This window comes from Micropterus dolomieu, linkage group LG18 (assembly GCF_021292245.1).
Source record: "Micropterus dolomieu isolate WLL.071019.BEF.003 ecotype Adirondacks linkage group LG18, ASM2129224v1, whole genome shotgun sequence".
NCBI classification, from domain to species: domain Eukaryota; kingdom Metazoa; phylum Chordata; class Actinopteri; order Centrarchiformes; family Centrarchidae; genus Micropterus; species Micropterus dolomieu.
This window is the reverse complement of record NC_060167.1, coordinates 10,642,830-10,669,639: the sequence shown is the minus strand read 5'-3', so window position 1 is coordinate 10,669,639 and position 26,810 is coordinate 10,642,830. Positions and strand designations below refer to the sequence as shown.

The following is a 26,810-nucleotide window of genomic DNA, read 5'->3' as shown; positions in this document are numbered from 1 at the left end:
CAGTGTTTTTTTTTCATAATTGGTTCATCATCATCCACAACCAACAGAAAATGTTTTGTGTCACCAAGGTTATTCTGAAGGAACAATAATATAGACAAAATCTGGTCTCAATTCTTTATTTCATCAGTTTATAGGTCTGGAGTCTCCTTATATGCTATGAGGTAGCAGAACAGCTCACAGTTTTTCAAAGTAGAAAAGTAAAAATATTTATACTACTAATAATGAAGTAATAAGAAAACAAGTACAATTAAAACCTTCCTTGTATAGCATTGACCTTACCCACTGTGTGTGATTAATTAGTAATGCATTTCTGAGCCAGGTGCTGACATTATCAGATTAACATTTTTCCCCTGAAAATTTTCAGCTCTTAAATCTCCTGCTGATGCATATTCCCCTCCCAAAATGAAACATTTGATGTTGTTTTAGACAATTAGGATGTGTCATATCACCAGTCTGTCATCCAAGTGGTTATATGTAGAGCTGAAATAATTAGTACTTTAATGAATTAGTAGATGGACAGAAAATTTCTCAACTACTATTTTAATAATCATTTGAGTGATTTTGCAAACAAAACAGTCTTAGCAATCTATTACTTCAACTTCTTAAATTATGAAGATTTGACACTTTCCTGACTGACATGTTACTGTAAAGGGTTTTGGATTAATGGTTGGATAACACAAGGAATATGAAGATGCCACTGTGGGTTCTGTGAAATTATAATGGGCATTTTCCCCTATTTTCTGACATTTATAGACAAACAATCAGGAAAACAACTGACTGATTAATCAATATTGAAAATAATCCTTAGTTGCAGTCCTAGTGATATGTATTTAAATATCACATTAGTTTTATTTAAAATATCCTCCATTATAAGCATGCCAGTGTAAAAGTATTTTTTAAAAACATGGATTTGAGAAATAATTAGGTTGCTACACGAAATAAGAAATGTTAAATGGTAGGAATCATCACAGAGCCATTAATCAAATGAAATCCTCACTTTTTGTTTCATCTTTCTATTTTTATAGCAGGCCCCAAGTGCTGAACAAACCCAGAAATCAGCACAGGATGTGTTGACATCTCCAATCTCATTTCCCTCCAGTTTTCCTCTCTGAAATGGAGCTGTCTTTGCAGGTCTCCGCTTCAAATGTATCCCAATTGTTCCACAACACCATCATGCCACTAAATGCCACTGGGAATTACACCAATGACCAGTTCACTGAAGCCAACCTCTTTGAAATCCTGGGTCTAAAACGATCGCCCTTCTTCCTCCCTGTGACCAGTGTTTACATTGTCATCTTCCTCACCGGCTTGTCTGGAAATCTGCTCACATGTGCAGTGATAGCAAAGCACAAGAAGATGCGAAACCCCACCAACCTCTATCTGGTGAGCCTGGCTGTGTCGGACCTTCTGGTGCTTTTGTTCGGGATGCCCCTGGAGATTTATGACCTGTGGCAGAACTACCCATTCCCCTTTGGCGAGTGCGGCTGCTACTTCAAGACCTTCCTCTTTGAGACAGTCTGCTTCGCCTCAATCCTCAATGTCACAGCTCTGAGCGTAGAGAGGTATATAGCCGTGTTGCACCCGCTTAAAACACGGTATCTGTCAACTAACCAGCACGCCAAGCGGGTCATCAGCATCGTATGGGTGGTGTCGATGACCTGTGCCATCCCTAACACATCACTGCACGGGATCTTCTACCTGCCAGAGAGGATGGAGGAGTCGGCCATATGCACTGTGCTAAAACCCCTGTGGATCTATAACATGGTCATGCAGATTACCACAGTGTGCTTCTATTTTGTGCCCATGATGGTGATTAGTGTGCTGTACCTGGTGATGGGTCTTCATTTGGGCAGAGAAAGGCGGCAGCCCAGCGGGAACTTGGGAAAATACTGGAACACTCGAAGGAAGATCAGTGTGAACGGGCGAAGGAGGCAGGTCAACAAGATGCTCTGTGAGTTTTCTTTCTCTCCGTCTCTCTTTAGAAAACATGCATCACTGTGGGTTCTGTGCTATGATTTGAAAGCAGGTCCCCTCTAATCTGCATTATCAATGCCAAGACATGTTCCCAAAGACAAAACATGAGGAAAACACAAAGCAAATAATCTCAGGGGATTGTCAATTCTTTGTGTGAATCATTTGTATTCTGAATGGTGCCTTTATGTTTCACACCTTCTAAGCTTTGGGGCTTGATGAGATTCCGTGTAAAGTGTAAGCAAAGTTCTTACAAACTATAGTCCATCTACCCCACTCTATGGCCCTTTAATATAACTGATAATTGCTTAGTTCTTTTCTTTCTTATCAGTCAACTTTGTAATGAGTTTCATTCCACACCGACATACCCATTAAGGGCGGAAAAGCTGGTGATTTTAGATCAAGGTTGTAATCTAAGGCGTCCATTGTCTACTTTTCAGGCCACTCATAGAGCATAGAGATTGCTGTATTTAATGTCTTACTTCTGTTTCAGAACTTTATATAGATTTACTAGTGGATCCACGCTACGTGAACAAAACCAGTAAAACCAGACAACTAGATGGCTATGCTGATTGGGTGAATTGTTTCCTTGGTGATGTATTGTAAACAATGCAATTGAGTTGTGAGTACTTGAAAAGTTTTATTTTATGATTATGTTATCTTTTGGCTTGGGTTTCTGCTTCTGACTTCAAATCAAACTCAGAAAACATTTTGAAACTATGTGCTATCTTTAATGCAATATTGTTTTAATGGTGCAAATGGAGAAATTCATAGGCTATTTCAAATTTGGCTATAGACTACACGGCATTTCAAAACTGAGAAAAAATATTGTGGATTGTGATTGCGATTAAATAGATTGTAATTGTATTTTTTCAGCCAGATTGCCCACCCCTAATATCCGTAATTTAAAAAGTTTTCCACCACATGTAACAAAATGATAGATGGTGTTGACTTCCAGTAGAAGTCATCTTAAAGGGCTACTTTCCGAAATCAGTTTCTTACTTTAAGTGATGAAATTCAACATAATAGTATTACTGGTATTTCTACATGAGAGATGTCAGGGTTTTCTAAGGCCTATCAGAATTTAGCAATAAAGAACTCAAAATCAGAACCTGATGACAGCTGACACTTTATGTGGAAATGTGCATAAAACAATGCGCAAGTCATCTGGAATAATTACATTTGATGCAACTGTGCAGCAAAACATGGAGTCCAGCTTTGAATGTTTCACTCAGTTTTAACATCATATAGCTCTAATGAAGGGCTGGAACAAGATGATTTCCCAACATTTAAGCTTCACTTAAAGGGAAAAAGTGAAACAACTGTTAAACTGTAAAGGGGTTAAACAGACAATTGTCTCAAACTGTGTTTGTGACTAAGACTCACATTTATAAATATCTTGCCACTGTGGAGTTCCCTTTAGCTTCCAACAAAGCTATGTCAGTTAGCTTGATGCCATATGTTCTTCAGTGAGAGCACCCTGAAAGCATTATGTGTAGATTGTTAGGAGATGGATGAGAGAGTGTTTTTATCACCAAGTGATGTTGAGCATCTGCTGCTCACAGTAACACATTTTGCAACACGTTCTCACTCTCATCTCGTCAAATACTGCTGCTTGGTCCTCCCCTTTAAAATATGATGCTATAGGTACCCTCCTCACATCACTTCTGGATGCTCCGTGGTCAAGTTAGCATAATATATATAGACTAATTGGTTAGGTATAGGAAAATATTGTAATTTTGTATGTTAAGGACATTATGTGAGTTAAATCATTTACTTTTGATGCAGAGGTTTCACGCAAGACAGCAGCTTCATGGGTTAAAGTCCTGTGTTTGATCGTCCCATACATCAATCCATCCATCCACCTCTCCTCCTCCACTAGCGGACTTTTTTCTGTCTTACTTTTCTGATGGCAGGCACATCCATAAATTACACTATATGGCCAGTATGTGACAACTTGGGAGTCAGACTGGGTTGCATTTTACAAATGACTGAGCAAAATTACCATCAAACGTTTTTAAGACGTTATACCCTGGTGTGGCTTCATGTTCAGTTTGATATTTCAGGCTACATCAAAAGAATTTAACGGAAAAATACATAAAAGTATTTCTGCAATTACAACATTCTCTTGAGTCATGTCCTTCAAAGACATCACTATTAAGTGACATGATTGAACTATTATTTTAATAGAATAGAATAATCTGCCTGCTATTTTCTTGACATATTGATTCATCATTTTGTCACAAAATAGTGAAGATTGTTGCTGTGTCCCACAGCCCAATGAGATGCATTCATAGTGTTTGTTTTATTTGAATAACAGGCCCACACCCAAAGATATATTTTTTACTTTCATATATGACAAAGAAAAGCATAAAATCCTCCACCGATTATCAAAATAGTTTAGGTAAAATATTCTAGCGATCGACTAATAGATAAATTTAATAATCTTTGACTCAATAATGTGTGATACAAAATCTATCTAATTATACGTTACAACATTAGTAAATGCCTAACTAGTAAATGAGTAAATTGCCTAACTCACTCAGGTTGATTGCTTCTTTTTATGACCACTAATGTGCTTGTTCTGGAAGTGTTCTTTTAAAGAGATGTAGTATGTATAGTTTGGGAATTTTGGAGAGCCCTTAGGTGAATGTTCATATTCTTGATGTTATTATGTTGATTGTCTTGTGTTGTTTGGGTAATGTTCTTTTTGGGTTAGGGTTAGGGTGTCTCTGATCTTCCCAGTAGGGGTAACAATGGCATCAAAAATACATAACAATAAAAAAAGAGTAGCAACAAAGAAAAGTGTTTAACCTGCAACAACAAAAAACCTTTTTAAACAGCCTTATTTTCTCTGGCCTGATCCTCTAGCAATCGTGGTGGCAGTGTTTGGAGTCTGCTGGGCGCCCTTCCACATTGAGCGGCTCCTGTGGAGTTCCATCAGCCAGTGGACCGATTTGATGCACAACATTTATCAGTACGTCCACATCCTGTCGGGCATCTTCTTCTACCTCAGCTCAGCAGTCAATCCTATCATCTATAGTCTGCTCTCCACAAGGTTCAGGGAGTGTTTCCGAGAACTTGTGTGCTCCCAGGCAGAGGATAATAGCTCTGTCAGAGACTCACCGCCATTTCCTAAGACTTTACAGGATCCCTCTGTCTCAAGCCCCAGAGCTCAGGCTGAGGGTAAGGACTCTAGCACTTTCATCCCTTTACTGTCTCCTAACATGACACTTAGCATGGACACAAAGATCCTCACATGTGCATGTAAAGAGACGACCTGCAAGACTTCTGTATTCTAACTGAGAGATTTAATTTGAATAAGCTAACAAGCAGATTAAACAAGCAGTTTGACATTTTGGGAAATGTTCTTATTCGCCTTGTTGATGAAAGTTTGATGAGAAGATCGCTCTTCTGCCAGGAGGTGGTTAGCTTAGCTTAGCATTACTACTCCAGCAAGACTGGAAAAAGGGGAAAACAGCTGTCTAAAGGTCCAAAATCAACCTACCAGCACCGTTAAATCACACAAATTAACACATTACATCTCATTTGTTTAATCTGTAAAAAAACAAGTGTTTTCGACATTTGACATTTATCAGACATGAAAGTTGTATTGTGCTTCTCATCTAAATCTTGCCACTAAATTGAAGCCTATTTCCCAAAACGAAAAAGTTGTTCCTTTAAACCTATTACATGTCATTAAAAAAAAACTTTTTGGATTTGGTTTGACTTGTTTGTTACTATGGATAACATTGTTCAACAGTGCCTGCCTTTTCCACCTGCTGTCTTATTATTTAACTGCTGTATGCCTTAGAGGGTGAATCTAGAGAGAAAGTGGGACAATGTGATCAGAAGGATAATGTCTTATACTTGATTATTTTTGTCGTTATTTGGAAAATTGATGTGTTGCTGGGCAGCAAAATCCTGGTAAAATGTTCTCTGTGTTTCTGTGAAACTTGTAAAAAACAGAATGTAATGCTTTACTGTGAACTTTTCCTAATCTTGTTTTGACTGATAGTGCATGGCCAGCAATCATGTACATGATTTGAGTGATTGAAAAGCTCTTGTTTGCGATGGTTGCAAAGATGAAAACTGATTATGGCTATTGTGCAATGCCTAATTGAGAAGCTACAAAATAAATGTTGAAGCATAGGTTTAAAAAAAATAGCTATTTGCTGGTTAAGTTTGATGTTTTGTTACTTTAATAGCTGAAATATGAATGTTGCGTTATTCTCAAGTGTTTTATTCATCATCATGATTGAAATTTGTAATTGTTGCTTTTCTGCAGGCTACATCAAAATAACAAGCCTCAACAATAGCAGAGAATCAACACATGGTATAATAGCAATTACAAATTGCTAACATAATTTGTTTCAATATGGCAATACTGCATGTTCCAAATTATTATAATTATTAGTTTTCTTCCCATCATCATACAGAATGAGTTGTGACAACAATGCATTTTATATTTAAATGCAATTCACTTTCAATATTTCATCAATAGCTGGAGGAAGTCGATACAGTAGATACATGTTTAGGCAGGATTGTATTCACATTCATTCCATCAATATCACTCATTGCACCTGATGCTTCCAGACTAAGCTATATTTTCAATATCTATTCCATTTCCATCTCACTCCCAGACACACAATCTAATATAAAAGGAAAAATATCAGCCTTTGGCTTATGAATGTTATTTTCGTACATGTTCCTGCAGCCGTCAAGGCAGTGTATTATTCATATTGGTGTTAGAGGTCGGGACAAATTTGAGTCCATTTTTAGGGATTAAACAGCAAAGAGCCACACAGGCAACTGAAAGCCTCTCTGTCCTTAATCGCTTCTTATTGGGGATCCAAAATATTTTGAATCTTGGTCACATGTAAGTGCATGTCAACATTAAATCAGCAGTTCCTTACTTGTGGCAACTCCACTGCCAAGAAAGTGCCTTGATTTTACCGGTCACAAGCGTAATTCATGTGTACACAAAGAAATTATATATTTTTTTCCTTTGCCAGTGGAATACAAACATGTATGAGTTGATGATTTCGTGGAACTGCAGTCATAGTCATGGAAGAATTTAAAAGGAGATGCATGTAAATATTCATGCAAATGAGCACAACATGAGTTTGATTTAAGCAAGTGTTCTGCTGTTGTTTCTCATGAAAACTCAAGGACAGGGGAGACCAAGACCACAAAAGCGATTTAAATTAAAGCAGGAAACAAGCACACAAGTACTGTATCGCCATAATGGGAATGTTCAGAGGCATAATGAAGGACCAGTGTAAGGACGACGTTATATACATCATTCAGCAGATAAATTAATTCTTAATTTCATTTTCTGTGCAAAACATTATACATATTTCCGCCCCTCTTTGTGGTCTCTGTAAATCAGAGCACACTTTAACTACCAAAACGACCCCAGCTTTTCCATTTGGTCACAGCCACTTTTTTGTTTACAGTCCCTCACATATCCAAAGGACACACCATTTGTCTTTAGGGCGCAGCATTGCTGCAGTTCAGCTCGAGAAGGATGGCCTGCGGGCTATTCTGACCACATTATATGTGTTTAGTCCTGGTGCATCAAAACCAGGGGACAAACCCTGCTTGTCAAACGTGTAGAAGTTAAATAATTGGCCATCTTGGGCTTCCAGAGACACTGAGGCTGTGCCAACTTGCAAAACACAAGGGTACTCTTTTTCAAAAACCACTCTGAACACCCGGTCAACCAGGTAGTTGAGCTTTATTGTCCTGTACTTCTCTGGGATCAACTCTTCAATCTGAGGCCCAAACTGTTGCATGATGAGAACGCCGTCTGGCCCGACTTTGATCTCATAGAAGGTGATGTTGCTGTAGGTGAAAAAGCCAATGTAAGGTTCTGGGTTTGGGGGAGCAAAGAGGACCTTCTTGGCCTCCCTGAAGGCTTTTTCTATGGCTGGGATGATGTGGTTGTAGGCCTTGGTGACCACATCCTGGTTCTGAGACCGGCTGCCAGCCATTAGCACCACCAGACCGAGCTTCAGTCTGGGCACCAGGGAGAAAGTGGCAGAGTAGCCGTCCAGATCACCATCTTTACGCACCACCTCGTAGCCCATCAGCTCATTCACTTCCCACGGCGTCCCGGTACGGTTTGCAAAGTAGTCCTTATCACACCTGAAGAGTGGGGTCAGCATGATCTTCAGCGAGTCTGGGTCCAGCAGCTTGCGGTGGTAAGCGCCCAGCAGCATCATGGCAAGCTTGGCCAAGTCTGCGGCAGTGGAGAACATCTGACCCGAGGGCCGGTACCAACCCAGATCATAAAGCGGGGCTGGTTTTCCGTTGGAGTACACTCCCACAGCCGTCTGGCTTAAGAGACCCGGGTTGATGTCAAAGCCGGTGTCCTCCATCCCAAGCCGGTCCAGAATGTTGTCTGTAATCCACCGCTGGTAGTCAACAGCGGCAACTCGTTCGGCCATCACATGAGCCAGCAGTGAGAAGGCGAGGTTGCTGTAGTGACATCTAGAAGGACGCAAGTTAAAGAGATAGACAGTGTCTCTGAAATCTGCTTGTTCATGCAGAAAAAGAGAAAGAAACTATTTTCCATGTTAAAACTCTCACATGGCAGACGTTTGCCCTCAGACTTTCTGTCTAAAAGCCTTTCTATTTTGTTAGGTTTAAGCACAAAATTACTTAGTTAGATTTAGGAAAAAGAAAGGCATGACATTTTTCTGCCAGAAAGCCCTGATGGCAAACTTCAATGTGCTTGAAACTGGTGACCTATCTTTTAGAAATTGTTCAATATTTTGTGAAAGGTTGATACCACTCTTCAATCTTAGCTTAGCATAAAGACAAAAAACAATGTGAAACAGCTAGCCTGGCCAGCTGCTGTAGCTTACCGCACAGACATAAGAGTGGTATCAATCTTTCCATCTAAGATTCAAAATTTATTTTAAGAGGTTTCATCAATGTTGTCCTTGTGGTGTGATAGTGATGGTTTTATAAGGTTTTAATATTTGATCAAGTCCAGAAAGTATAAATCTTCAACACCAGAGTTCAGTGCTAAAAGGCAACTCCCCTGCAGGTTCAATAAAAAGCTTTGGTCTCTGAAATATTAAAATTTCGTTTGAATGTTTTTGTTTACTGAAAGATCAAATATTTTGCCAATAATGAAGGCTAATCAGTGTAATATGTACAGACAGATAATGTGTAGAAAGATTTGGGCCAGTTAGACTTAGGCATTTAATCATAAGCTCTTCTCAGGTACAATGAAAGTAATTTTTACACAATGTGGGAAATATAGAATGTTTTATGTCAGTCAGACTGTAAGCAATAATGCACTTCAGTGTACATATTTTGACCATTTTTCAATTAGTCTCATCAGGACATCAGTGAAATCACAATCACACTGATATTAGAAAGCATTTCAGTAAAAAAAGTTATCATATTTTTAACAATACCACTACTATTCCAAACAATAGGTTTTTCCTAAAATGTGTCCGAATAGAAACGTTCAAGCTGTGCTACTAGTTAAATCTGTTTTTTGTTTGTACAATATAGGGTCATGGACATATTGAAGCATAACATATCTTACTTTGTGCCTGGGTCTGCGACAAGTACATCATCTTGCAGCAGATTGATTGCAGATTGTGTTTTTCCTTTCCAGAGCAGATTTGTGGCTCGCAGTCTCCTTGGTAGGCCTGGATCAGCACGGTACAAAATTAGTCAATACAACAACTATTATAACAGATGAAGTGTATTTGTATAACAAGGCATTCTTCTTCTTCTTTGTATCCTGCTCAAAGAAATCACTTTTTATTTCAGTCTGATGGTTATTTCTTTTCACTTTCACACGTGACAGTACTTTCTTGGTACGTGACAAGTTCTTTGAACATGATTATTATGTTCAGCCTTGATACCTTGATGATAAACTGAGACATGGTAGGACATTTAAAGATTAATGATTGCTCTTGCCTCAGGCGTTTCATCTGTATTTCAATTCATTACACAGAGTGAAGTATTAAAAATGGAAAAGCTTCCTCAGATAAACAGGTGCCTGATTATGCATGGCCATAGCAACTCTTTTGCTGATCAATATATGCATGTACCTGTTGGAAGACTCCATCATGATGAAGTATCTCAACAGCTTAGACACTAAATGTTTAATTTCACTGTTGCAGGCATCTGTTGCAATTTCTAAATACAAACTAAAATCTCACAGATGTTTACAAAATTTCATTCTAAACCAGCACAGGTTTATTGATCAAGTAATCGATTGATTGTTACCTTATAGTGTTAGACAAAAAAGAAAGAACATTAATCTTTAATACCCTGAAATCTTGTAAGAGTAAACTGCAACCAGCATGTTTTTCTTGTTTTTCATATTGATCTTTGAAAACTTTATGTCAAATATACAAAAAAACTTTTCTTCTTCTTCCACTTTTGTTTAAATGTAGGGCTGAAATGATTCAATTAAATCGATTAATTATTTTACTAAAAACGCTAATTCTATGTATCGATGCTTCGTTTAATCCATGTAACTATATAGCACACTGTTTCGCACAGACAGTTGGGGAGGGGGGTGGGGCACCAAGCAAAAGTACTTCTTAAATGACGCATCAATTAATCGATTAAATAATCTGTAGAAGCTTCGAGAGCTAAAATCATTGTTAGCTGCAGCCCTATTTCAGTGTCAGCTCCTGTGTATTGATGTGTCCACATCAAGCACCACAATAATAAAAAAGCATATTAGTATATAATCATTGAAGTTTTTCAAGTGCGGACCCACTTTTTGATTTTGGCTGAAAACATACATTTTCAGACAAAACTAACTGTCTCAACATTTGACACAGAACTATCTCTGATTAGATCTCGAGGTCTTGTATCATATCACAGCAGTTGGATCTGTGGAATTCAGTTAAATGTGCTCTCTAAAATCCTACCTGAGAGCTGGCTTGCCATCCTGCGCAGGGTGACTGAAGAGGAGCGGATCTGAACCTCCCCGCTGTCCAGAAATATCAGGCCATCTGTCACATATTTCAGCTCCGAGTCTCGCGATTTGCCCAGAGGGTTTTTGATGGTGAAGTTCTCCACATATTTCTCCAGCGGATCATCTAGGGAGCCTATCTTACCATCCTCCCACAGTTTGTACATCATCAGAGTTGGGAAGATTTTGGATAGGCTGGCAATTCTGAAAGACAGATAACAGAGAGATTGTTTTTTTTACTCTGAAAGAAACTACTTCAGGAGTGTCTTGTTGGCACACTAATGCACAGATTTAGTTTACTGCAAACTCTTATTCATGTCTCCCCTCTCTGCTTTTCTTTTTTTTTTTTTTTTACTTTCCATCAATTCCCCATTAACACTGAGCAGGAATAAAATACATGTGTTGTTAATTTGGTCATTACCGATTTTATCCAATAGCAACATGCCATCATCCATCCATCATTCCATGTGATCCAAGCCCATAGGTGTCTATTGCATTCCTGACAGTCCTATCACTTCTATCATCTTGTGCTATCAACCCGAGTGTGTGGATATCTGTCTGGCAACATTCCTTGATATATCCAACCACTCTCTGTACAGGCTTCTTCTCCTCGATAATCCATTCATTGTGCCAACCACCATGTTTCTAGCAACATGCACAAATGTGGCCATTCCACTGGGAAATACTCATTTGCTCTTTAGCCGAGAGATAGAGGAGACGATTGATACCATTCTTTGTATGATAAATGTAAAGCTATAGCCCGGTTAGCCTAGCTTAGCATAATGACCAGAAACAGGGAAAAAGGTAGCCTGGCTTTGTCCAAAGATAACAAAATCCACCTACCAGCAGTCCTAAAATTCACCAATTTTAGACGTTATTCCACGTTTGTTTAATCTATACAAAAAGCAAGTGCAAAAATGACATGTTGCGGTTTTATGTGGGAGTTACATGCTGGACTATTTCTTAGCCAGGCTCAGGGACTTCCAGCCGTTTATTGAACCTTACATTGGCCTTTTCACCTACAGCAACATCAATTTATTGATCATACATTGATATGTGGATTATTCATTTTTGTACCTGGGCATTATATGTTATTTTATATTTTTCTGAGGTAAATTGGTAATGCAAATGAGGCGCGTTGCTACAAAATCAACTACCTGAACTTATATTAAACATTGCTTACCAATAAGAGAACTTATTGTAAATGGAGAGCATTAGTTAAATTGCAACTTAAAAGACTAATTTTAGAAACCTGAAGGTCAGAAAATTAGCCCTAAACTTAGACTTAAAGCCCCCCCTCCAGTGTATTTTGACATTTCTATGATATTTCATATTTTTTTGAGTCATTTCCTTACAATGTTGATTACCCACATTGTTCGCCAAATATTTATTTCGCCGAATAAGCTATTACTTATTCTTTGACATAAATAAGCAGACCGTTCAAATATACTATGGTCTCTGACTCCACTGAACCTCCCTATCTGGTCCTATCTGTAAATACCTGATACAAAACACAATGGTCCAAATAAAGATCCACAAATCCCTATTATACTCAAGGGACGTAGGTAGGTAAATATTAAAAAGATGTAAAGGTGTTGTATAAAGCAATTTCTATCAGTTAAATTCATCTGAAAGTATGTGAAAATATGACTGAAAAACAGTGTCAAATTGAATTTAAAAAAAACAGCAGACACAAACTAATTATCAGTGCTCACAGATGGTTTAAAGCCAAAACATTCATATATTTTTGATTTCTAAGATGGGTGGTCATGTTGAAAGCTTCAACTGTGTCCTCCTCAAAAACAAAATTGCCAGTGGTGGAGAAAATTATATATAGTTGTGGGGAAATTACTTAAATAGAGCCCTTTCAGGAGATACTGTGACTGAAAGATCCCTTAAAGTACATGAAGTACTGAAAGAACTCAATAAATCTTTATGCACCTATTTAGACGAGTGCTGGAGGTACTTGTTATGAGTAATAGTTTTCTTTGGCTTCAAATTGACTGGGGCTGTGGGCTATAGTGTACATTATATGTTTATGTTGTCTAGCCAAATTTGTTATACACTCCAATTTTGTTGACAATTTAAGCAGGACATTTAGATAACTAACATTTGATTTTAAATTTGCAATTGTGGGAATGCTCACTAATACAGAAAACGGCCATGGTGATAAACATCCAAAAACACTTAACAATTCAATAAAATACCTAGATGAAGGTACATACAGAAAGAAAACAGTAATACAAAAGGCGGACTTCAAAATTTCAAACATATGTCTTATAAATAAACATTTTATCAGATTCATTATCCCATATATCAAAATCTGTATCACCTTTGGTGTTATATAATAAAATAACACATTTAGATTGGTAGAGGATTAGGGAAAGTACTGTTTGTCTCAGGTTAGGGGGAATTTTGTACACTACTTTGGGTGAATCTCTGAATTAATTTTAAGGAGTGCATCAGAAGATTTGCCGGTGTTTTCGTATAGTTGTATTTACCTAGCACACCTAGAACCATTATTTGGTGGAGATTTTTTTTCAGGGCTGAACCTGTCTCGGGCAGCTTTTCTCCAACTCTCATCATACATTTTTCCTAAATCTATATTCTAATTCACCTACGTATTTGTCATAGTGAATTTGTTTAGTAAAGATTCTCCTGATACAACTAAACTTGCTGATGGGGAGGCTTTTTTCCAGGTGGAGTGGACGGAATGATTGTCAACGTCCTGCCATTATGATTAATGGTAATGTTCATGGCAGAGATTGAGATACTCATAAAAAAAACTATCAACATGACCATCATACATCATGAACATATATCATCCACAAAACATTTCTGTAGTTTCATGTGGTTATGGAAGAGATTTTAAGAGGCAAGACAATCATTAGCAATATAGGCTACGTATAGGGAACTGACCTTGGGAGACATTTTGTTGCCCACATTTTTAGAAAGAACAATCTCAGCTAGTTTCCTTAAACAATGAGTACTTGGTATAATCCCAGGCGGTCTTTTATCCAAAAATTGGGTCAGATCATTTAAGCCGCCCTAGACTGCTCACTAATCACAAAGTAGATAATTAGAAATTATCTTTTAAAGGGGAATTCCACCAATTTTATAGCAAACGTCACGGGCTGGGTGTACTACAGTGTGTGAACATGGTTGTATATTATCTGTGGCTCTGGAGGAGCTTTCTAAAGAATGAGAAAATAACCCATGATGCTATCAAGTTGTTTTGTAATTGTAGGATCTCAGTATACTAAAAGTCAGCACTATTTCTCGGCCTCTGCGGCATTGATTTTACCCAATCTGTCTTTTGCAAATCCCCCAACTTTAAGGCAGTGCAATACCAAATTGCAAAACTTTCTCTTTATGTCATCTGTTTAAATAGAAAAACAATTTAAAAAATATTTTTCTTAGCAGGACTCTTGCGCAGTGTACTGCTTTGGTTGATACAGTGACTCACAGTGTACTTCTGTGAGTCTGCTTCTTAGCTACGCCTGCTCTATGAATGGCAGTGTCCGTCAGTTGGTCCACCACTTTGTCCAGACTGAAATTGGGTCAACAATAATGTTGGCATTTAGCTCAAAGCACAGCCGTGCCTAAGTAGGCTATCCTCACAGAGCCACTAGCATGACTGAAGACTCTTAGTCTTGTTTTCATGTATGCAACAAGGGCGTCACTTTTTGTTGAAAAGTGGTGGAGACATAAGGACTCAGATTACGGGCATGATGATACACTTGTGTCACGAGACCTGACGATGCTGAAAAACAAGATGAGAAGATTTTTAACACCATTTTTGAAGAAATATTAAATGCTAAAATATATTGGTAGGGGGTTTTGGGGGTCCTCCCCCAGAAAACTTTGAGCATTAAAAACTTAATTTCCTGCATTCTGGAGACATTTTCTATTGTGGAAATGTCTTCATTTATAAAAAGAGAAACAAAAAATTCAGCTGGCAGGTGACAATTCATAAATAGAAAACATATAACGGAATATAATGCAGCAATCAGCAGCCTGTTACTTTTTTGGACAATGCACATTTGTTTCTTCTATATTTAAATTGCTTTGCATGTTCTTATTGTGCAAATAAACCTTACTCAAAGCATTTTCATTTATTAGTTAAAATTTCTTGGAGCAAGCTATTTTTCAGAACATCTTTAACAGATGCTTTCAAAAAGTCGTGGGGACAAAATCAGCCATTTCAAAATGTGGTGGGGACATGTCCCTAGCGTCCCCAGTGTAAATGACACCTATGGTATGCAAACACCATTGTGAGGTTGTTGGTTTTTGACATGCTGTCCCTACTGCCACCAAGACACTGGGCTTCTTGTTTTTATAGGTATTCGGTAAGTAAAAAACCGCTCACTTTAGATTAGATTCTCCAAAATCCGGTGTAGCTCTCCTCTTTTGTTCATTATAGTGTTAATTATTTTATGTGATTGAATTAAATTTTAACAAAATGTGTTAAATAAATAATAAATAAACTTTAACTGCCAAATCCAACTAGGTTTATATAGCTTTCCTTTCCCCTGGAGACCTGCACTGTACCACTAGCAGTTACTTTAGCCTTTTTTGAGTAATCATCAGACATTCAGGGTAACATGATCGCCATGATGCTGCTTCATCAATTCAATCCAAGGAAGTTACTGCACAGATGTTTACAGGTTGAATAATATTCATAACCAGAGTTCATGTGCCTATTACAATTAATTAAGCTGATGTAATAATGTTTATCCTATGAAAACACATTGCTTCCTCTGCAGGACAGGAAGCAATGTGTTTTATGTTTCATACTGCAGCAACATAATCAATAAAAGAAGAACTGGTTTGTGAGAAAGAGCAGTGATAATCACTGTGGTAGGGAGGACCATGTAAAGATGACTACCAAAAACTTTTACTGATAGAAAATTTACAAAAGAATAGGATATTCATTATTTCTACACCTGAATTTTATTCCTGCCCGCATGGAGAAGGCTGAAATCACATTTAAATGTTGAATGGTGTGACACATTTTACTTTTATCAAAACATTGCAGCTGCTGCTATTTGAATATATAATATAATAATATAATAATTTGATTAATTGTTCAGTCATAGTTAAGTGCTCCATTTAAATAAAACTTGCAGAAAAATTAATTAAACACATTAACTAACTCATGAAAAACCTTGTAGAAACTGTCTGCTTCATCTCATGACCTCAGTATATGTAAAATCTTGGCTTCTGCCCTGATAATCACAGGAAAATTAAAAATACAAACAGAATTTATACCTAAAATTGAAAGGGGGACATCTTTGACATTTGTGCTGTAGGTTTAAGTACACTACTCACCTATAAATCGTGTACTCGTTGGGTGGTCCTGAGAGTGGGTCACTGCCGTTCCTTTTTCCAAAGTTGCCAGTCCACAAAACAGTGTCATTTAAGATCACAATGGCGGACAGAGAGGGAAGGCTGATGGGGTTGATGCTTTGCCGAAGCAAAACGTCCACCTGGAAGAGACAGGAGTCCATTTTGAAAATATATCCCAGTTAGATTGATATGTAGATTATTTCATTTAAAAATTTACTTTAAGACGAGAGGCAAGCTGTTGCCCCCTGCTTCCAGTCTTTATGGTCAGATAAGCTAACCAGCTACTGGCTGCAGCTTCATATTTAGCATAAGATAAGAAAGTGAAGAAGCGTATTTACCTAAATGTATATAACCCTTTAACATGGCTTGCAACTTGCTTTTAATTCCATGATATAAATAGATTAGATTTATATAATTAGATCAGATTACCACCTAAAAGGGTCTAATATAAGTTTCTATTGTACCTAAAATATTCAGGAGGAGGTTTTATGGTTTAAAAAAATAATTTAAAAAAAAATGAACTCATCCTGGTTCTCAAATCAAGTCAAGTTTATTTGCAGTCATTAATCACAAAGGGAGTCATAACAATCTGTGAAGATAATTTGACCTTTGGACCCCAATGAGACTGAAGAAAATGACAATTTTAATTTAAGAATAGAATGTCTTAGTTAGGGTTGGGTGGAAATGACTATGTGTGCCTTTTCATGTAATTTTTCTAGAGCTATTTATCACAAGTGTGCACTTTTCCTTCCTCTAAAGTAAAGTAATTTCGTCTGAAAATTGTAGATGTGAGCAACATGTTAAACACACAGTCTGCATTTTCAGAGGGGCGGCTGTGAAAAGCACTGAATCACAGCCATAGTTATTGTAACTGCTTGATGATGAGTAATTCAGAAATCTACATTTCAGAAATGTACATTTCTCTGCCATCACAAGCCCTGCTACTGCCGTTAAATGCTCTGCCCTCATGCAGAAATTTGAATTAATCAAGACAAAAGGCACATCATCATCAGCAGGGAAAGTAAGTTCCTACATCTACTCAGTACAGTTTTGAGGTACTTGTACTTTCCAATGAGTATTTTCATTTTGTGGTACTTTATACTTTTTAGTCCACTAAGTTCATCAGACAGCCAAGCTTATAAAATGAACAGGTTAAACTGTGGTGTCCAACCTTTCTGGCTTGTGACTCCCTTACAAAAAATGCAGTGGTCCCTGGCCACCTTGTCACATTTTAGATGGTTTGATAGCAGTTGCAGAAGAGAGTGAGTGAGTTTATCTTCTTTCCTTCCCCATTAATCATCACACAATCCCACAGATTTATGACCAGTTCAATTAACTTAACATTTAACTGATGCAGTTTCACTACAGCAGGGGTTGAAATACAGACCTTTTTACTTGTAACAAAGTATATTTTCATGGTGGTATTGGTAATATTACTTCTAAGTACTTTTACCACCACTGCAGGGCAGACATTGAGGTAGGTATGACATAAAGCCATATGTTGCTGGTTTGGTTGCTCACAAAGCAGAAATGAGCAAAAGAAAATCTGTTATGAATTCACTGTTCATTGTTATGAACATCAAACGGTTCATGTGCTTAATTTTCATTCTCCATTTGGCTTTTAGTGTTTGGTCGCAGAGTCAAACGGAAATTTAACTGGCAAACGTCTGATCAACTTGAAATTAATGAGTCATATTTTGATGCTAATATTCATTAACTACATGCAGTTATGTCCTACTTACTAATGTGCACACACTACTCTTTATTCTCAGATTGTCTTACGGGTAATAAGGTGTCAATATATTTAATTGCACGTTGTTTATTAACTGGGAATACTGCTGCAGAAACACAACCTTCTCTCAGACAGTTTTTTATCCACTACTTCTTTAATCTCCTTCTGTCGACTGCAACACCATTTGGTGTGAAGGATTACCAGGGCCAGCCTGTAAATTTCCTCAGACTTTGGTGGGCATGACAGAAATACGACCTCAGATTTAAATCTGTGCATGATAAATGACTCTTCTCACCTTTTCCAGGGCCTCTTTCAGACTAGGGATAGGATGTTCCAGCTGAAGAGGAGAGGGGAAACGGGGACACATCATCTCTGATTTTGCATTACGACCCATGCCTTCATCTGGGTGGCAGATGGGAAATGGGAAAAGAGAAAGAGAGAAAGAAAGAGCCGAGGAATCACAAGGGGACAGGCTATTGTAGTTTCTACTTGATATTTTGAGAGTATATTGTATCAGCGGCACAAAGGCCATCCAATAATTCCCTCTGCTTCCTGATGAACCCCCTTGATCTTATACAATTTGACAAGTTGTATGATATATACAACTCGCCGATCAAAACAATGTGAATGAGAACCTTTGGATCTGTGCTTTTCCCATTAATAATGTTACCTGATATCCTTTTGCTTATCTGTAATCATGTGATTAGATACCTGGACTGTATTTTGGAGAACAGAGCATTTTGTCTGTCAGCTCTGTTTGAAGAAATGACACTAAAGAGCCTGCTTTAATTAAGTGTCAACATACACTGAACAAAATTATAAACGCAACACTTTTGTTTTTGCCTCCATTCATCATGAGCTGAACTCAAAGATCTAAGACTTTCTCTATGTACAAAATGCCTATTTCTCTCAAATATTGTTTACAAATCTGTCAAAGTCTGGGTTTGTGAGCACTTCTCCTTTGCAGAGATAATCCATCCACCTCACAGGTGTAGCATATCAAGATGCTGATCAGACAGCATGGGTTTAGCACAGGTTTGCCTTAGGCTAACCACAATGAAAGGCCAATCAAAAATGTGCAGTTTCTCTGCATTGGGGGGTCTGGTGGGGTCCGGAAACCAGTCAGTATCTGGTTCACCACCATTTGCCTCACGCAGTGCAACACATCTCCTTGGCATAGAGTTGATCAGGTTGTTGATTGTGGCCTGTGGAATGTTGGTCCACTCCTCTTCAATGGCTGTGCAGAGTTGCAGTCAGGTCGAGACCCCGAAGAGGACGATGAGCATGCAGATGAGCTTCCCAGAGATGGTTCCTGACAGCTTGTGCACAAATTCTTTGGTTATGCAAACCGATTGTTGCAGCAGCTGTACAGGTGGCTGGTCTCAGACGATCTTGTAGGTGAAGATGCTAGATGTGGAGGTCCTGGGCTGGCGTGATTACACGTGGTCTGCGGTTGTGAGGATCATTGGATGTCCTGCCAAATTCTCTGAAACGCCTTTGGAGATGGCTTATGGTAGAGAAATTAACATTAAATTCACGGGCCATATCTCTGGATATTCCTGCAGTCAGCATGCCAATTGCACGCTCCCTCAAAACTTGTGACATCTGTGGCATTGTGCTGTGTGATGGAACTGCACATTTTCGAGTGGCCTTTTATTGTGGCCAGCCTAAGGCACAACTGTGCAATACCCATGCTGTCTGATCAGCATCTTGATATGCCACACCTGTGAGGTAGATGGATTATCTCGGCAAAGGAGAAGTGCTCACTAACACAGATTTTGACAGATTTGTGAACAATATTTGAGAGAAATAGGCCTTTTGTACATAGAGAAAGTCTTAGATCTTTGAGTTCAGCTCATGATGAATGGGGGCAAAAACAAAAGTTTTGTGTTTATAATTTTGTTCAGTGTATTTAAACCAAACTTATGATTTAAAGCACCTCTTGTACATTTGGAAGGAACGCATATTCTGGCTCTGTGTTTGACATTCACACCAACTTTCCTTGATTGAGTGGACTACAATTAAAATATTTCACTGTCTTTTATTTCACATGTACATCTCAAATGTTATCTTTACACTTTAATTCTGAAATACAACTTCTACTCTTTGAGAGGTTGAACATAATGAAACGTACCGTCAAGCTCCAAGCAATGCCATCTGAAACCTTGAACTTCTTATGATGCTGTCAATTACAGTATACACACTCCCAGCCAGCACAACAAATGTGAGCTAATATTTTAGCGAGCCCACACTTTCTCATAATTACTAGATGAAGATCATACAATAAAGGGGCGGCTTTATCTCTCAATTACGAGATTTGCATCTCTTAATTATAATAATCTATTGATTATCAAAGTTGCAGTAGAAACTGAGGTTGCGGGTCGCTGTGGATTATTAAGATCAGATAAGAAGGAGCATCCAGAGTTTAAGCTGCAAGCTAACTGATATGATGCAGTGTTGAATGAAATAAACAAGGAAGAACTTACAGTAACTGGATATCACAGGATCACAGAATCAAAATAATAAATTATAAACCATTCCCTGATGATGAAATGAAAATGCTTACTTTGCTTGATGTTAAATGAGTCATCCATTAAGTATGTTTTGGCAGAGTTGTTTATAGATTGTTTTAGTCCTTAAGCAAGTCTCAAGTCAGGCTACTTTGCACAAAGTAATGGAATCACACACCCACCTTTTTAAAGTTTTAAAAGCTTTTTTGCTTTTATTTATGATAGGTCAAGTGTCAAGGCAGTTATGTCTCAAATAGGTCACAACTCATTATTATTTGCAATGTTTTACATTTGAGTTAGCCTGAATAAATACATGGTCTAAAAAACTTTTGGGAAAAAAATCGAATACCTTAAAAGTCCGTTGGAAAATATAAATACAGAATGTCTAAGATGAAGATTACTCAGCCTCAAGACATTCTTCACCTGACAGCAACAATATTTCAGATGTTTTCCACAGTTACCAACATTGTTCTTACCTGGCAGGACTTTTGGCAGCTGATATTGCCAGAAGAAGCATCCTGTCATCACCAGAGATAAAACGAGGAAGAACACCAAACCCAGCTGGGTCCATTTTACCTTCATCCTGTTGGTTTTAGTGAGCCCTTCAAATTTAACGGTAGCAGCAGGAGCAGCCACAGCAAGAGTTGGCTTAAATACAGAAAGACAGGAACACAGACACACAACAACACACAGCAGGTTACTAATGAGAGTGTAAAACTTCTTAAAGTTTCCCATATTTGTGGATTCTTTAAACAGACATTCTCCTCCATGTTATCTGTTGATTTTTGTTTTGCAGGTTGGCAGAAATCCATGTCAGCGTTTTTCCAGTGCATGTGAACCCTGTTGCACTTAATGGTAGTCACCACCTGATTCTTCACAGGTCAGAGCATGTTGGACTGGATTATCAGTGACCCAGAAACCTTCTTATCACTCAATCAATATCCTAAACATTTACTTACTTACTGAGCATGTGATTCTTACACCCCAAAGGCAGCAACTGGTGTCCCATGGAGGATTTCCTGAGCAGGAGAAAGGCACAGACACAGACTCCCAACTCTGATTTCTCACTGACTGTGCTGTAATCCTGGGCCATCGCCGCTCCTGTCCCTCACAATTCAATTTCCTCTTGCAGCCACAGGCTGTTGACATCATAATCCCCAGATTTACTCCACCGAAGCAGCCGGGGAAGTCTTAATCCTTAATCCCTGGGAATCAATTCACTTCTGTCCAGCTTCGCCTTGTGAAGCCCACCACCGAGCCACACGAGCTGACAAAGATGGCACCCACTCAGCCAACACATGACAAGATAGGGTGATAGGGTGCGCCTTTTAGCCAGAGCATGAGATGAAAAGTACAATCACTTGGGTGCAGCGAATTTGGATCAAGTGGGTGAGGGAATGACTTGGGATGTTGAGAGGAATTTAGGTAATGACTGACGTAAAATGTTTCTCCATGTCACATTCCATTCTAATATCACTCTAAACATAGCCTTTTTATCTAACCTTGACTCACATCTGTCTTTGGAGGTTTTATTGAGAGCCTGCTGAAAATTTTCCTTGATTACCAAATAATCTACAAACCAATGTCATTTACATCGATGTTGTTATGAGCCACTAAGAGTCTACCATTTTCTTACATGGCAGTTATACTGTTGTGTGATATAATGATGATGATCTATAGATAAATATATAAATAGTCTGTATAGAATAATGATTTGTGAGTTCCAACTTCTCCCCTCTAGTAGGTGCTACAGAGCACTTCCTGCCAAAACAACCAGACACAAGAACACTTTCTTTCCGCACGCATCACTCTAAAAAACAGTTAAATCAGTCATATAGTGTCAACTACCCTGTAACATTGAACATCCACTGTAGCTACAAATTATTTTTGTATTTTTATGTAGGTTTTTGATTTTAATAAATCAAATTGTCATTGCCTTTTTGTCAGTGGGCTCAAAACTCACTCAGAAATGGAGCACACGCCTGTTTTCTCCGTTGCTTGCATCAGCCACTACTCTGCTTTTAATGTGAGGTCTCCAGGTCGGATTCAGCTCTGTGCGCGCTCCCGAGCCTCGCTCAGACTACAGCGACAACATGGCAGCTCGCGACATGCAGTCCACTAACACCATAAAACAACCGGCTCACAGCAAAACACAGGCTCCATGTAAGGATATAAAACAACAATAAAGGTTTATGTGCAGAAGCCCATCAGACCAAACAGGTTCAGATGATGCCGAGTAAGAACAAAGTGAGCATTAGTAAAGCTGGAGAAACACAGAGAAAGTCACGTTAGCTCGCTGGCTAACGCCGAGAAGTTGAAAGGTTATCCGATGTAAAGTCATATAACGTTAGCTTTCCACATTACTTCATCAACTAACGCCACCCATGTTACTATCACGTGTGCCACTGTTAGCCTGCAGAGAGGATGTAACGGTAAAAAGCAAATGTGGAGCGATTTGTTTACTAAAGGTAGCCTATAGTGATGCAGCCAGCTAACGCTACATTAGCTCGGACCTGCCGCTGTTTTCTTCGTAACATTCAGTTTGTGTTTATTGTGGTTTTACCGATACTCAGGTACACAGCTTCTCCACCTCTCAGTCGCTGTAACTTAAGTGACCCACATAACACAAAACACTGCAAGAAAAGGGTCACAACAACCCAGAGGAAGGAAGAGCCATCCACTAACACTAGTTACAGTAAAGTTACTGCGGTCTAACTGTTATAAAGTGTGACACAGTGTCGTTATAATATTCAGTCCAGCTCACTAACCGTTTCATTATCATCCAATACATGTAGCTGTGCTGACATTGCTGAGCCTCCGGAGACAGATTCACAGATAGTAAAGATGAAAGCAGCAGTAGAAGCTAACGCTGTAGCACGTCGGCTAAATGCAGTAAATGTACCGTGATCATGTAACGAGCATGGACTAGTTCAAACTGCAGCTGATAAAAATATTACTGTAACGTTGCAGTGGAAATTTACGTGAGTTTCCAGCTCGGTCTGCTCTCCATGCCTGTCTATAGCCGCTGTCACTCGGCCTTTTTTCGGGAGGATTGTGCAGATATGCGTCTCGCTGCGCTGAATGAAGTAACATTAAGGAGCCGGTGTTGATCCGCCTCTGAGACGCGAACGTTGAAGTAACAGAGCCTGAACATGTCTGAGTGAAAAGCCACAGCCTGCATGCTGGTGTTTCTGCGTTTATTGCTGGATTTCTGTATGACAGTGGTTGTGTTTTGGATTATGCTCGCCCATGACTTCAAGCGAGCACGCGTACGAGCACACGCCTGGTTGCAATCTTAGAACCGCACCGCTAGTGGCCGCTGGAAACTACATAATGCCCCTTTAACATGTACATAACCTATCATCCATCACTGTCTAAATATAAAATCTAAGCACTTTTTTAAAATTAAAATTGGACTTTGTATTTTTGATGTATTGGGTATTTAATCCATTGGATTAGAAAAAAAACTACAGAGCCCCAGAAGTCCTCAAAGATGACTATTTATCTTTTGTGACCACAATCTTTCAGAATTGTCGTGTGCCACAAAAACAGAGCAGGTGGGAATCGTTTTTTTTTAATCTGTAAATGTTTTTCAATTTGATTTCCAGAAAATATAATATTCATGATTTAAAGTAATATCTAACCTGATAGAAGATTTGATCTATCAACTTCTAGTGGGAATCTTACATAACGATAACATATTCTGAAAACCTTGGTCATTTTTAGATTTTCTATCCATCATTGGGAACATCCAGTGACATCCATCATTCCTTCACTCAGCTTAATCACAAGATATTAATGGTTTAGCTTAGTAATGTGTTTTGATGCTTATAAGTATGATGATGGGGAAAATGAAGTGTGAACGCGAGCTGCTGCTGATCCTGGTTGCATAACCTGTGATCGCTGGAGAGCACAACAGCTGGCCCATTTCACCAGAATCAGGACAAATACACACACACACACACTCACACACAGCCCTGTAACCACCAGAGCACTAACCATCACACCAGTTTAATGTGTTTTTGTTTAAAACACATTTTCTTTGTATTTGTCGCTTCAGTTCCTGCATGTATTTGTGTGTGCAGGCATGAGTTTGTAGCTTGTATGTGCATGAGGTGAGTGCTTTTACCTGTGCTTGAACCCCGTCCACTGAGGTCTCTCTGAGGACTTTACTCCCTGCCTTGCCCATGGTTTCGCTGCACCGGCTGTTAACATGAAAAACAAAAACAAGCACTTACAGCTTCTGCACAGAATTTGTCTTATTTCTTCTCTATTTAGCACTGCAATAGGGCAGGTTTAATGTCATATGAATGTTGTTGCATACTGTGATATTGCTCTCTGTACAGAACGTCCACAGATGTCAAAGTAGAGCAGGAGAGAGCAAGAGAAGCAAAGATCATTTTTGTGGAATAATTCTTTTATTGCTGGAGCAGCGTGGACTGCTCTGCAATATAAGAAAGTGATATGATAGACTGACACACTGTACAACTAACAGTGAACTCATAATCATAAGCTGTAAGGGAGTGCCAACTTTTGGAAGGATTGTTCCTACAGTAAATATTTTTTTCTACGCTTCCAATATGACTAAGAATGTTACATCTCTCTATTTGCATGATGGCTCTCTTTTGAAATACATTAGTGTCATTCTGTATGACAGAAAGTAAGATTCACCAACTACTGCAGCATGAGCAGAACAGCAACCCAGTGTTGCACTTGGCACTTGACAAGCTAGACAAGCTAGAAGTATGGTAAAAGGTGTCAGTAGTGAATACGGAGAACCTGCTACACTTAGGGAGCAAGCACAACAAACAGAATAGCAGCAAGTCATGTAGACCTGTCCATTAAAAAACTAAATACAAATGAATGTAATTATTTACCCTCTTTGGGGATGAAATTACTTCGAAGATAAAACTGAAGATGGCATTTGTTGATGAATGAACCATTGTTAAAGGCAGCTGGATCACAACCCTCGCACAATGTTGTTTTCTTGCTGAAATGATTTCTTATGTTCATACTTTTCAAAAAAAGGTTTTTAATGTGACTGTAAGGTCAGCACAGTGGATTGTGTTTTCTTTTTTATCTTCAATCATACTGCAATGAAGCAAACAAAAAAGAAAAATGTTTTGTGTAGCTTGACATTTCTAGGCCTCTGAACAAATTAAAATTCCATCAAATATTCAGCACCAAGTTAAAACCTGACCTGGCATTTTGGGACTTTTTCAGTGTTCCAGGGCTAATGAGAAAATTAACCACTGCTTACAGAGCAACTTCTGAAGTGCTGACCAGGCTGCATCATTTCAGCAGTGTAATAGTCTGTCATACTTCAAGTATAGTGTAGAAAGCATCTGTGATCAGTTTAAGTCCCCAGAATAAGGCAGGTTATAATTCTTGGGAGGTCAGAGCTTTTTAGACCTGGCTAAAAGGCAAATCAGCCTGCTAACATGCTCACAATGATAATGCTAACATGAAGATGTTTAGCAGGTATAATGTTTACCATGTTTATCGTTTGAGTAGCAAACATGTGCAGCTGAGGCTGATGAGAATATTTTTCGTTTTTAAAGTTATTACAATTCTTCTTGAGGGGAAGATCCCCAGATTTATGGCAATGCATCTGGTAGTTTTTGAGATACACAGCTGACATATTTACCAGTTAATACAATAATAACTTTAGTTAATGGAATCATTGGACTGCCTTTAATTAAGATTAATACATCACATTGATTATTCTAATGCATTATGCATCTTGAGTAGCAATTGTTTGCTTAATGTTGTATTTATGAAATTGCCTTATACTTTATCTTATCTAAATTTGCTTTGTTCTTTTCTTGATCAGCGGTCTCTGCAGTGACCCAGATTATGCCAAAGATCATTCAAATTTCATGTAATCAATCAGTCTAGAGTCATAATGTCCACTGCCATTGTGCCATTCACAAGGAAACTTGTCACACTGAGACAAAGCATGCATCACATTCACACAGTTTTGCATTATTCTGTAATAAATCCCTTTACTGTAAAACTTGTGATAACACAGATGTTTGTATGCAAAGGTTTGTAGAGTTAAAAGAGTATTGTGCGCAGTGTATTACAGTGCAACATTCACTCTCAGATTTTCATGGTTTAATCAGATTCAGTTAAAAATCTCCACTGACTTATGTGTTCATGCTGCTAATCATGAAAGCAGATATTCAGCATTGATTTCAGTATTCAATGTGTTATCATATATTCAGATGTAGACATAATGACACTATAAGAAAGCATGCACCAACTTTTTAGATATAATCTTTAAAAC

The 26,810-nt window shown here is 38.4% G+C and overlaps 2 protein-coding genes across 7 annotated transcripts; one reads left to right on the top strand and one right to left on the bottom strand.

Annotated features, from left to right (window-relative positions):
* Nucleotides 1-1,090: 1,090 nt before the first annotated feature.
* nmur3 (neuromedin U receptor 3) lies at nucleotides 1,091-5,604 on the top strand. The gene is made up of 2 exons (XM_046028708.1): nucleotides 1,091-1,951; nucleotides 4,843-5,604. The coding sequence occupies exons 1-2, from the start codon at nucleotides 1,114-1,116 to the stop codon at nucleotides 5,271-5,273; spliced, it is 1,269 nt and encodes a 422-aa protein (XP_045884664.1). The 5' UTR covers nucleotides 1,091-1,113; the 3' UTR covers nucleotides 5,274-5,604.
* Nucleotides 5,605-5,690: 86 nt separating this feature from the next.
* Nucleotides 5,691-23,649, bottom strand: lactbl1b (lactamase, beta-like 1b). Of its 6 annotated transcripts, none has more exons than XM_046029578.1 (7): nucleotides 23,503-23,649; nucleotides 20,998-21,169; nucleotides 18,307-18,413; nucleotides 16,262-16,419; nucleotides 10,887-11,134; nucleotides 9,539-9,644; nucleotides 5,691-8,466 (listed from the first exon to the last, which is right to left on the bottom strand). In XM_046029578.1, exons 2-7 carry the CDS (start codon nucleotides 21,101-21,103, stop codon nucleotides 7,488-7,490), a joined length of 1,704 nt encoding a protein of 567 aa, XP_045885534.1. In that variant the 5' UTR covers nucleotides 21,104-21,169; nucleotides 23,503-23,649; the 3' UTR covers nucleotides 5,691-7,487. The 6 variants fall into 6 exon arrangements, with proteins under 6 accessions (XP_045885534.1, XP_045885533.1, XP_045885529.1 ...); XM_046029577.1 differs by lacking the exon at nucleotides 23,503-23,649 and adding an exon at nucleotides 23,290-23,343; XM_046029573.1 differs by lacking the exon at nucleotides 23,503-23,649 and adding an exon at nucleotides 21,485-22,498.
* Nucleotides 23,650-26,810: the final 3,161 nt, after the last annotated feature.

Excerpts from the sequence above, each read along its gene's own strand:
- nmur3 (XM_046028708.1), top strand. The coding sequence starts at position 1,114 with ATGGAGCTGTCTTTGCAGGTCTCCGCTTCAAATGTATCCCAATTGTTC. Across the intron at positions 1,952-4,842 it reads GCAGGTCAACAAGATGCTCT|CAATCGTGGTGGCAGTGTTT; the intron begins GTGAGTTTTCTT and ends CTGATCCTCTAG.
- lactbl1b (XM_046029573.1), bottom strand. The coding sequence starts at position 21,673 with ATGATGTCAACAGCCTGTGGCTGCAAGAGGAAATTGAATTGTGAGGGA. Across the intron at positions 21,170-21,484 it reads GTGTAAGAATCACATGCTCA|CCAACTCTTGCTGTGGCTGC; the intron begins GTAAGTAAGTAA and ends TCTGTATTTAAG. Across the intron at positions 11,135-16,261 it reads AACGAGTACACGATTTATAG|AATTGCCAGCCTATCCAAAA; the intron begins GTGAGTAGTGTA and ends TCTGTCTTTCAG.